The following is a 12,413-nucleotide window of genomic DNA, read 5'->3' as shown; positions in this document are numbered from 1 at the left end:
GTGCTGGGAACATGGCTCTGTCGGGTTTATTGCTGCATTGGCAGTCGTCTCTGCCGCGGCAGATAGTCTAGGCTGTAGAACCTGCTGGTGTGTTTAACACGTGGCTTCCTTGGGGAGACAGACCTTCATATGCATTTCCCTTTGCAATTTTCATTGCACAAATACCTCCGCTACCATTGCAAAGTAGTATATACAAACCGAGGCATTTTAAGTGCATCTAGTTGAACTCAGCTGTGGATATGTTTAAAGACAACCAGCAGAGCCCCTGCAAATTTAACAAAAGGCTTTCACAAGCAGAGTCAGGCCTGCTCCAGGGCAACCACTGAACAGGTCTTCCACCAAGACCTGGGAGAGTTAAATCTACTCAGTGCGCAAGGAAACACTATGTAGAGCGATGAGAGGCAGGTGCTGGGTACCAGCTACAGAACACTACTATTTGAGCTCATGGTTGATAGACATGGACTTGTCTCTGTCGAGGGTAGCGCGCAGTCAATGAAGCCTCGGCGTTCCAGCTACGGCCTTTCAAGCAGGGTCCTAAGGCAGAGACTCTTTCCCTTTCTCCATCTACACTCAGCAGAAGTTCCTACTCAGGCATAAGAAAACAGTGCTGCCCTTTCTTGGATTAGCCCTCTAACCCTGAGCAACCACTCTCCAACATTTTAACTGTAGCAGGTATTTGGGTGATATTTCTGAAGTCTTTCACACACAACTGAACTCTCCTCAGCATCCCATTCTTTGGAACAGTGAGAAATGAGAAAGTCTATTTTTTTTAAAATAAACTTTGGCTTTCTGCTTCATTTTCTTCTTTAGTCAGACTGCCACTGTCTTTTAGTTCCTGGTAAGAATGAAGGTCTCTTGTCTTGCAGTCAATGACAGCATTTTGAAGAGATCTCTGAAAAAGATTCCTGGCTATAAAGCATAGACTCTTAAAAAACAAGAGTGCAAAAGCAAAAAAAAAAAAAAAAAAAAAAAAAAAAAAGAGTGCAAAAGCATAAAGGGTTCAAGCTTGGAGACCTCAGAGAACGCACCGGACTATGGACCATGCCTGTGCCAGCATCTGGTCCCCATCACATCCACACCAGACTATTGACCATGCCTGTGCCGGTATCCCATCCCCAGCACATCCACACCAGATTATGGACCATGCCTGTGCCAGCATCCCATCCCCAGCACATCCACACCAGATTATGGACCATGCCTGTGCCAGTATCCCATCCCCAGCACATCCACACCAGACTATGGACCATGCCTGTGCCAGCATCTGGTCCCCATCATATCATGATCTTACCTGCACAGGGTGAATCCTCTTTTTGATGCTTCCCACACCTTCCACTGTGGTAATGGCTGCCCCATGGAGAGAGCAGATGGGTACCAGGCACGCTGTTGCTGGGGAGTGGCTGTGATGGGCTTATGTAAAGAGAACACACTGAAGTCATGAGGAAATGGGTGACAAAACTTGGTGAGTTATTTCAGTCCAGGAGGATGACAGGGCTGCATTTCCCCAGCCATAGAGAAGAGGACCTGTATAACCACGGTCTTCTGGATGGATCTAAGACAGGCCTTGTATATGACAAGTGATGGGAGCAAAAGGGGGACACTTCCATGTCGGACTCCTATGTGACCTTCCTTCGTCACCTTATTTTATTTTTTTCTCCTTTAGGGCAAGTAAGGAAGTGTTCCCTCCTTGGATGATCAATGTTCCCCAAAGCCCTTAACCCTACATACAGAACTCCAGGCAAATAAGGAATGCTGAGAGTGGGAGAAATAGTCTTCCTCAGGGAGGAGTACACCAATTAGTTATCCAACACCAAGTGACTGGCCCTGAAAACATACACACAAGTAACATTACTTAGCCTGAGCAGGCTATATTTAGGATTTCATGTGTGTATCTTTCCTTCCTGCCTCTCTTCTCCCCCACAGCTCCCCCCCCCCCTGTGTGTGTGTGTGTGTGTGTGTGTGTGTGTGTGTGTGTGTGTCCCCACACATTTAAAAGAAAGCAAAGAGCGGCATATAGGAAGGTTTCAAGGGAGGAAACGGAAGAACATGGAGTAATTATATTGTAATCTCAAAAATAAAATGAGAAAATTTCCCCCATAGGCTCATGTTTGGAGCACTTGTCCCCAGCTGCCTGTGTTACTCTGTGGGGGCTGCGGAATCTTTAGATGATGGTGGCTGGGTGGCGGAAGCAGGTCTGGGCAGTGTGCCTCTGAAGGTGACAGCCTGGCACCTAGCTCCATCTGTGGCCCCTGCTTCCTGACCCACCGTGAAACGGACACTGCCACTTGTTCCCTCTGCCACAGACGGAGGTGCTGAGCTCCAGCTCCCTCACTCTGGGCACTGAGATTTCCTGGAACCCTGGGACCAAATAAATTTTTTTTTTCTTTAAGTTATCCCTGCTATGTATCTTGGTCACAGCGTTGAAAAGTTCAAAAGCAAAAAGAACTGTTTAACAGCAGCAGAGAACAGAGCCGGGAGAGTTCAGAACACAGGACGGTGTGGAGAAGAGATGGAGGCGAGTGAGCATGTTAGAGACTTGGAGACAGGAGGGAGGGATGCATGGTTACGGGGAAAGTAAAGCATCACAGGGAAGGTTCCTGGTCCTTTCCAGGGAGCCCACAACATAGCCAGGCCAGTGGAAAGGATACTGGACCTTCTTTTTCTTGGGATCATATCTCGACACCATCACTGTACAGGCACCGCAGCCTCCGCTCCCACAGCCGTATTTAGTGCCTGTCATACGGACTGGAAAGAGGAGGGTCAAGGAAAAGGAATTCAGGTTGTTGTTACCTCCTTGGATGCCGATAACAGGCAGCGTGTTTTCTGGAAGTCCTGGTCACAGATTCTTGCAGAAAGGTTTGGTTCGAGTTGCTACTTTCATGTGCTCTCACTCACTGATGAGAGCTGAGGAGGGCCCATTCGAGAGGCACGCCAGCTTTCTGAAAACTGGGTCCCAGGGCATTTCTGAACATAAGGATTTCCCACTTGGGGAGCGATCACAGTGGTGGAGGTCCTGATGCTTCGGCTCTACCTTCAGCATCCAAAACAGCACTAAGCAATCAGAAAGACCTAGCAAGTGCTGGCTCTTGTGGTTTGTGCTTACTATTATAAGGGTCTGGGAGGCTGAGGCAGGAGGATGGCTGGGAATTTGATGACGGCCTGGGTGACATAGGGAAGTCTAGGGTAGCCTGGACTACACAGGGAGACCGTTTCCCAGGAACAAAACCAAGCAAGGTGATGACATGGCATTCCTAGTAGGGACAGGCAGTCAACGTACAGACATTTCTGCAGGGAATTGTGTGTACAGTCTTCCCGAGGAAGACACACAGGCTGCCCGAGCAGGCCTCCTGCTGGCAGCTTCACGGTTGCACTCAACCGCAATGTGGAAAAGCTCATGGGCTTTTGTAGAACTCAGAATTGCAGGCAACGGAACATGAATCCACGCACTGTCACTTCTGTGGATGCGACAGAGGGCGGTTTGTGTGAAATTCATGAAAACCCTCCTGGGATGCTTAACTTTCTCCAGCACAGCAATATATGCTTTCACTTTGTTATGGACTTAGAAAGCATCAGTTTAAGAGCTGGGGCTACCGTACAGCAGAGGACCATTTGCCTAGCATAAGCGCAGCCCTGGATTCAATCTCCAGGTCAACAAATAACAATAAATCTTGAATGCTATCAGGATTACTAGGTAATCCTGTGCACTTGCACATTTTCTCAGGGAGAGAACAAAGGACGGATGCAATTCTTCTTCTTAAGGTGCATCCAGGAATCTACCAGTGTTGGCTCAGGACCTTTTCTGGGTGCAGTTTTAAAGGATTTCATGGCAAGGGGGGGGGGCATGGGGAGCCCATAACTGGCTTGGGTGGAGGTTAAGACTCACTTTCTTCCTGTAAATTGCTGCCCTTGGTGAGGTGCTGCAGTCAGGGCACTTCTAGTTGTTAGGATAACTGGCTGAGGAGTTCTTTGCAGCCTTTCCCAGAAGGCTTTGCATGCCGGACTCTGTTCTTTAATTCTGAGTCAGTTATGGCAGCTGGCAGCTTGGGGCTTACTACAGTTCTTTAGGCAGAGGGCTGAAGGCGGTATAGGTCAGACCTTATTTAAAGCACTCCAGTGAGTATGGCCCAAAAGGTAAGGAGTCATTCGTTTCTGCTTCTGGGGTCCGGAAAATGTCAAGTCAAGAAATCCAAGTGCTATGTGGCTCAAAGATGGAGCTGAATCTTCAGAGAGTGGTGCTGTGAATTTTAAAGCTGTACCGAGCGAGCCGTGGACCCACTGGCTTCTCTAACTGCTTTGTCCTCTGGACACATCCATGAGCTAGTTTCAAGATTTCCCATCTTGCTCTCACAGAAAGTCCTGGTTGGTCCCTTCTGCATTCTAGTGGCTCATTTGGGAGCTCCTCATTAGACAGTGTGTCCAGATAAAAGTAGGAGGCTCGGTTGAATCTGCACTTCAGATAAACAGCCGATAACGGTACAGGATGAGTGTGCCCTACACAATCCCAAATGTAACTAGCTATGTTTTATTTTTATAAATGCTAAATACAGAACTATCACTCGAGCTGAACAGAAACAATAGGCTGTAAGTTTGTTTTTTTGGTCCTTTGCATAGAAGAGATTTTTCACTGTCCCCAAAATGGACAGTCCTGCTATATACTAGAAGTTGCCCTACGTTCACGGGCAGATAACACATACAGGGAACATGCCACCAAAGCCAGACCTGGCCCTTTCATTTACTGTTCTCAGTGTTTATCCACTAGTCATTTCCCATCACATCTGTCCATTCTCACCTTCAGCTCTTTACATATGCCAGCAAAATCCTTGTTTCTTTCTCTTCAAACATGATCTTCCTTTGCCTCTGGCCCTGTGCTGCTGAGCAACACCTTGGCTCCAACACTTCAGTTTTTGCTGAGCAGTTATACTCAACCCTCATCTCATCCTATCATCTCATCCTCCCTCCCTCCCTCCCTCCCTCCCTCCCTCCCTCCCTCCCTCCCTCCCTCTCCACGTCTGGCAGGGCATCCTTTTCTGTGCTCCACAACGTGGCTCCCATCGCTTCCTCTGTGTGCCGGGCCTGTTTCCTTCTCTGTGATGGGCCAAAGGCAGCACCTCTCTAGTTTCTTAATGCTTAGTGCTTGATAAAACGTGCTGTTTGAATAAATACAAACTGTGCTATTTGCTTGTCCTTTTAAAAATGACTTTAAAAGTTTTAATTTTATGTGCCTACCTGCATGTCTATGTCTAATCTTGGAGTTAGAGAGCTGTGAACTGTCATGTGGGTGCCAGGAATCGAACCCAGGTCCTCCAGAAGAACAGCCAGTGCTCTTAACTGCTGAGCCATCTCTCCAGCCCCTATTTGTTCATTCTTAAGATAGGGTCTCCTGTGGTCCAGGCTGGCCTCAAATTCACCATGCGGGTGAGGATGATCTGGAACTTCTGATTTACCCTTCAGAGTGTGGGCAGTATGCTGTACGCTACCACATATGGTTCCTGTTATGCCAGGGCTTGGACCCAGGGCGTCGCGAATGCTCGGTAAGTAGTCTACCAACCATCCCCAGCCTCCTTAACGAGTAAGACTTATTTTGAAAATTCCAGGGCTGGGGAGATGGCTCAGAGGTTAAGAGCACTGTCTGCTTGTGCTTCCAGAGGTCCTGAGTTCAATTCCCAGCAACCACGTGATGGATCACAACCATCTTCTGGCATGCAAGGTAAAAGCACTGTATACATAGTAAACAAATAAATCTAAAAAAAAAAAAAGAAAAAAGAAAAAAGAAAAAAAGAAAAGAAAAGAAAAAGAAAGAAAGAAAGAAAGAAAATTCCAGGGCTGGGTGCTGGGTGTGTGAAGGACTGTGTTCCGGAATGCGCTGAGAGATCCACGTGCATGCTTTTATCCCAGAGCTAAGACCTCACAGAGAGGAGCTCACTGTAGCTTTCTGCACCCTCACCCTCTGCAGATCCTCGCCAACTGGTGGGGGGATGGGTGTGGCGCCTCAGAGGGAGACTAAGGCCTCCTCAGCTGGCTCCTGACTGTGCATGGAGGAGGCGCAAAAGTAGTGTGGGCCTGACACCTAAGCCGGGGCTCAAGTCAGCAGTCAAGTGGGGGCCTTACACTTCTGCAATATGAAGGGCACAATAGAAAGAAAGACGAAGTGTGTATGCAAACAGGACCAGGCCCCGTGGAGGGCCTAGCGGAGCCTTGTGGAAGTGCTATAGGTTGGCACTGTCTCCGGCAGAGCCAGGCAGTCCTTCCTGCCTGTAGCCATCACCACCAGGGAACAGGTGAGAGTTACACCCTCCCCCTCCTCTAGGACTCTGGACTCTAAGCAAACATTGGGGCCTCGAACCCCACGGAGACTCGTTTATGCAGAAGGTCATTGTGCAGAGAGGGTGTTGAGAAACTGGGGGCGAAGGTGTTTCACCCTAGTGTTGGTTCTGGCCATGCTCAACTGAGAATCTGCGTTTTCGGCTTTCATTTCATTTTAGAGAGTCTAGAAAAGACAGAGCACAAGGTGTGTGTGTGTGTGTGTGTGTGTGTGTGTGTGTGTGTGTGTGTGTGTGTGTGTGTTTTAGAGCTGATTTGTAAAGGGAAGGCAGGGACAGGGTTTACTGAGGGTGAGCTTTGCAGTGGCAGTGTAGGGGAGACTGGGGGGGGGAGGGGGCTAGGGGGGAGGGGCAGTGGGAAGATCTAGGCTGTGTGGACTGTGAGCAGAACAGTGGGTTCTTGTCAGGTGAGGGCAGCAGAGCGATCACACAGGAGAGCAGGCTCTAAAGGCGTAAGTAGGGAGAGGCAGGTCCAGAGAGAAAAATTAGGCATCAGGCATGGGCTAACTTTAGAACACTTTTGTAAAGGTAAGACTCAGGGAGTGGTGAAGTGTTGTTTTAGAAGTGTTAATTGGGAGGTGGAGAGACAGGCAGAGACAGGATAATCTTATCCACTAACTGCTGGGTTCCTAGTGCCATGCAACAGAGCTCCGAGGAGCCAACTTCAGGGCCATCCCTCAGGTACTGTCAACAGGTTTTTTTTTTTTTTTTTTTTTTTTTCTGGAGAAAGAGTTGATCTCTTGCTGGTCTGGAATTGGACAAGGAGGCTAAGCTGTCTAGTCAGTGTGCACTAGGTGTCTGCTTGTCTCTGTCTCCCTAGTATACCACACCTGGCTTTTTAAAATGCAGGGCCTGGCGGTGAATTCATGTCTGTGTGTTTGGATATATTCCTGACAGAGCTGTCTCCCTAGCCCCAGGGAGCACATATTTTTAACTTGAAAAATATTATAGTTTGACGGGAAGTTATGGAGCAGGACAGACAACCCTGTATTTTCATTACCCAGCTCTCCTCAGCTGATGACATCCACATGGCCACAGTAGGGTGGCAAAATCAGGACTTGGGCTAGAGAGATGCGCAGTGGGTAATGAACTGCTCTTGAGTCTGAGTCTGATTTCAATGTTCAGAGCTCATGTGCTAGAAGGAGAGAACCGATTTCTTCAAGTTGTCATCTTTCCTCCACATGTGTGGCTCTCCCCCCTTCTCCCGCCCCCCCTCAACAGATGTGAAAAAAAGATAAAACCCAAGAACTTAGCATTGGCACTGCATTGGTAACTACAGTACAGAAGTTATGTGCATTTATATGCCTGGCTGTGCAGTTCTGCACACACTCATTAGACATGGTGTAACCACAGTACCATTACTTGTTAACACTCACCTCTCAGCATTGCACTCGGACAAGTTTATACCAACTATACTCAGATGTTTATGCTAACACTCCCAAGTCTGGACTAATCACTGGGATGAATATGGGGCTCAGAAGCCGTGAGGTTGTTTCCAGAGTGAGCACTCATGGTCCAGGTGGAGAGTTCGTTTAGTTTTGCTCAGCTAAAAATATAATAAATAAAACACGAATCCATATATCCATTCACTGTATTCCAACTAGACTCCATAAAGGGAAAACAGAGTCACTTACCTAAAGTGAATGCAGGTGGATTTTCTTTCATTCTCTTAAAAACATTTATTTTTATTTATGTGTATGTATCTATATAAATGTGCTAGCTCTGTGTCTCTGTCTCTGCATCTCTGTCTCTGTGTCTCTCTGTCTCCCTGCCTCTGTGTGGGGTGTGTGTGTGTGTGTGTGTGTGTGTGTGTGTGTGTGTGTGTGTGTGTGTGTGTGTGTGTGTGTGTGTGTGTACACCCGCTGAGACCAACAGAGGGCATTGGCGCCCCCTGGAGCTGGAGTTGTGAGTTGCCTGCCAGGTGGTTGTGAGCTGTCTGATGTGGCTGCTTGGAACTGGACTCAGTTCTTCTGGGATGACAGTAAGGGTTCTTCACCACTGAGCCACCTCAGCAGCCCTTCTGACAAGTTTTAGCAGTTTGCTGCCCATTACAGTCAAAGGATATTAACTTTCCTTAGGTAGGACAGTAGAGTCATTTCAGGATCAGCATTCTCCTCTGTGACCTACATTGGGAAACAAGGGCAGAGGTTAGAGGAAGACACTGTTCTTGGTTATGGCAACCCGACCCTTTGTTTGGAGGACATGTTTATAATGTGGGTGGCTTTACAGAAATCTCTTAGTGATTCTTGGAACCCAAAGTTTGAAGAAACAGTGACATTTTATTTCGATGTCTGAAGTTTCCCTGCCTTCCCTTTACAAATCAGATGGGAGACAGACACACAGAAATGACTCTGATAACTCACAGTCACAGAACGTTATAAAAATATGCTAGCCAGAAAAGGTGGTGCCCAGACCATGTGGACCCCCGTCATGGCTCCACCCTAACCTGAGCGCCAGCTGCTACTGGACTTGGCACATAGGAAGGGCAGCTTCCCCCCAGGCCCTGGAGGAACCCAGCCAGCATCTTTGCCAGGCCAGCCAGGCAAGATGAGGAAAGCAAGTCAGGCTGCAGCTGACCTGGAAGTGGAACAGCAGGGAATGCAGACATACCTCCCCCCTCCCCAACCCTGTCCTCCGCAGTGCTCTGTATTGCCACCTCCCTTGAGCAAGGCAGGTCTCCTTTTAAAGTCCTTATAAGATAAGCCAATGAAGAAATCAGCCCAACACCCACGCTCCAGGAGCTCTCCCTCTCCCTCCCTCTCTCTCTCTCTCTCTCTCTCTGTGGGGGGCGGGGCACTAAGAGAAGAGTGCCTCAGAGAATCAGAGAAGAGTGCCTCAGAGGCAGAGAATCCGAGTCTCAAGTTCTTTAGTACCCCAATTGTGAGAACACGGAGATGGTTCACAAGCTGGGGACACGATGGCTGCAGGGGACAAGGATGGGAGGCCCTGCAGCTCCTTCCTCCTTCTGTCCTTATTCCCAGATCAAGGCTTGAATTTCCTGCTACAGCATTCCTGGTAAACACTAAACTTTGACCCCTCCCATCAGCAGGTCTGTGATCGCCACACAGGCACACTGCTGCCTCCTCCTTCAGTTGTACCGGCCTTGGGTCCAAAGAGCACGGCATATTATAATGGGGTTCCAAAAGAAGGGGGGAGATTTGACTTGGAGAGATTATAGCCCGAGGGTGAGGAGCCAGGACTTCCAGCCTCGTGAAGAACAACTCAGGAGCCGCGTGGAAAACAAACAGAGACAACAGCTGGAGAGTAGTAACATACAGGAAGTCAGACTGTAGCGCGCACCTGAACGCCAGCCAGATAGCGACGAATCAGATGTTTTCACGGAGAAAGCATCTGGCTGCAGTCTGTACTGTCTTTTGGGAAAGACACCATAGGGGACCTATGGACTAGCCCTGCTGTGACTTCACAGCCTCCTACTAGCTCTGGTCAGATGGAAGGGAGGGAGGGCTTGGGGCAAGTGAATGGTGCCTGTGTGCCATCACCAGGGTACGCCCGGGACAGATAAGCACGGCCTGGAAGCCATGCACTGCTGAGGCAAGTTTCACACAGGAGCGTGTGCAGATCTAAGACCTGTGCTGAGTCACAGAAACAAAATAAACAAAAAGAGACTTGCATCGCAAACCACTGCTTTCACGGAGTTAGAATCCAGATGTTCAGGCGCACGCGGACATCGCATCTATCTCAAGGATACACCTGCACTTCTAAGTGGGCGCGTGAAAAGTAGATGGGAAAGACACAGGTCTGGAATGGTCATGAAGTCATATGGAGGGGGCAGGAAAGAAGAGTCCTAGCAGATAAAATAGGAACGGCACCTTGGGGGAGCCTGTGGGGGATGGGCCCTAGTGGATGCTATGCCTCAGTCAACTTGAGCCCTGGGTCTAAAGCAAAGAACCAGTCGTGACCACCACATCATCCTCAGGGATGTGTAGATCGGCCCTTCCCCTCTTTTGACAGTTGTATGATCTGTCCTAGAAATAGGTAAGATAAAATGGGCTGAAAGCACCTACCCATCAGTTATGAATTCAAAAGACTGGAGACTGGTCTTTGGGAAGCGTGTGTGTGTGTGTGTGTGTGTGTGTGTGTGTGTGTGTGTGTGTGTGTGTGTGAGCACAGGTAAACCAGCACAGACCGTTTCCCCACACAGAGCAGCCCTCGGCTTTGCAATCCGTAGACGGCCATTTGGCAGTTTCCCTTTTGACGTCTTACGTTCTTTCAGCCCATTCCAGGTTGCTACATCTTCCTGCCCTGCTCTTTTTTTCCCTCTTCTGTCTGTCTGTGTGTCTGTCTGTCTGTCTCCCACTCTGTGTTTACAAGTTCACAGGGTTCTCAGACACAGCCTTTCCTTGCCTATTTGACTGGAAAAATTGCTAAGAAGTTTGCCTTTTTCGATGTTTTGTTTCTTCCATTAAAAAACCATCCAGCAATACAGGATCACCACGGTATGGAAAGCAAGAACCACATGAACTTACTAAAATAGTATTTAGTTTTACTTGTTTTTTTTTTTTTTTTTTTTTCTTGCTAATTGCCACAAGCAAGTAAATACGCATTCTGACTACAGAGCATTCCAAACTTCCCACACACTTGTTTTACTCCGGAAGAGAGTTGAGAACATCTTTTGGCCCTGTCCTCTGTGGAGACTGCCTTCCTCCTGCCCCTCCGGCCCAGGTGCCTCTGCGTCCAGCCAAGTGAGGCTGAGGGAATCACTATCATTTGAGAGTTGTTTGCTATCATTGCCCTACGTGTCCTGCCCCTCTCTGGTTAAAAGGGCATGGGTGAACTCAGGTGGAGCTCATATCCAACAAACACAGAAGGTATGTCACCTGGTCATCCCTGCAGCCCTGTCAGATTCATGCCTGTCACCATACAACAAATAAAATGTTCTTCTTCCTACTGGTTCTGAGAATGAAAAGCAAGCAGACACTTCATGCTGTCATAATTTGATGACAAAAAATGGAGCTAATGATCCACGTTTAAGTTAAAAAAAAAAAAAGGCGCACCACAGTGAAGAATCACCCTGATTTTACCACGCATGCGTGAAAAGCCACATTGGTCATGCCAGAAACTTACCTTTCTTCCATTCACAAAAAAAATCAGCGTGTCAGAATCAGCAGCAGAAGGCATCGTGTCAATGGAATGCCCAGAACACAAGAATGACAGCAGCGCTCCCCTGGCAGATGTATCTGCTTATCTATTGCAGCTATGGGGCAACGGGGGCGCCCACACGTCTCTGGGAAGCCAAAGCCAGTGGCACAGCCCGACACTGGAGATTTATCATCACGCCGTCAGCCCTGCCCACAGAGGCTTGGCATCACCTGCTTCTCTTTCTGGCATGGGTGAGTCAAGAATTCACGTGGCTTTTTGAAGTCTAAAACTGGTTTCTCCCTGTTGGGTTTAGACTCAGTGGCTAATATATGGAAAGTGAGTTTCAAATGGATGGTTATGATTATGCTTTAAAAAGCAACCAGTCCATAAGTCAATACCTTGTTGTCCGCACTGGTGAGGCTGATCCTGGACCCCTTCCCCAGCTGTTCTTGTGTTTAACTGCAAAGGGAAAGTGTAGGCTTCGACTTTTTCCAAACCTACTTTTTTTTGGGGGTTCTTTAATGCTTACACCTTACCCTAGGTAGGAGAGAAAGGAGGTTTATAGGAACAGAAGTGGACCTTTTTGGACTCAGTTCCTGGGAGTAATTCCTCTGGCACAGTCGGCAGAATTTCAGCAGCCCAGCAATTTTGCCAAAGTTGTGGCTAGAACCTGAAACTGCAGCTGGAACCTGGAGCCCTGAAGCATTATCTGGCGGGTTCTCCCTAGGAGAGTCTCAAAGTGGAGCGATGAACAGCCAAACAATACCAAGACCCAAAAAGCCCAGCCTCCTGTTTTGTGTGTGTGTGTGTGTGTGTGTGTTTATACACACACACACATATATATACACACACACATATATATATACACATATGTATGTATCATACTTTCAGAGCTGCATTAAGATGCATTTCAGCTGGCAAAAGACAAGCCCCCACTCGAGGTGGTTCATCTCCTAGTGGATAAACATCACCTGATCGCTCACAACTCCATTCCTC

The 12,413-nt window shown here is 48.2% G+C and overlaps 1 protein-coding gene across 1 annotated transcript in view; it reads right to left on the bottom strand.

The window, feature by feature from the left end:
• Positions 1–11,534, bottom strand: part of LOC127196296 (aldehyde oxidase 4) — a 58,992-nt gene extending 47,458 nt beyond the window's left edge. The window contains exons 1-4 of the mRNA XM_051153855.1: positions 11,403–11,534; positions 8,383–8,440; positions 2,646–2,742; positions 1,289–1,397 (exon numbers count right to left, since the gene is read on the bottom strand). Coding sequence (XP_051009812.1) covers positions 1,289–1,397; positions 2,646–2,742; positions 8,383–8,440; positions 11,403–11,456 — 318 coding nt within the window. The 5' untranslated portion in view covers positions 11,457–11,534. The remainder of the gene's footprint in view (positions 1–1,288; positions 1,398–2,645; positions 2,743–8,382; positions 8,441–11,402) is intronic.
• Between the last annotated feature and the right edge of the window lie 879 nt (positions 11,535–12,413).

The sequence above is a fragment of the Acomys russatus genome, chromosome 12, assembly GCF_903995435.1.
Source record: "Acomys russatus chromosome 12, mAcoRus1.1, whole genome shotgun sequence".
Classification (NCBI taxonomy): domain Eukaryota; kingdom Metazoa; phylum Chordata; class Mammalia; order Rodentia; family Muridae; genus Acomys; species Acomys russatus.
This window is presented reverse-complemented; position numbering and strand designations above follow the sequence as displayed.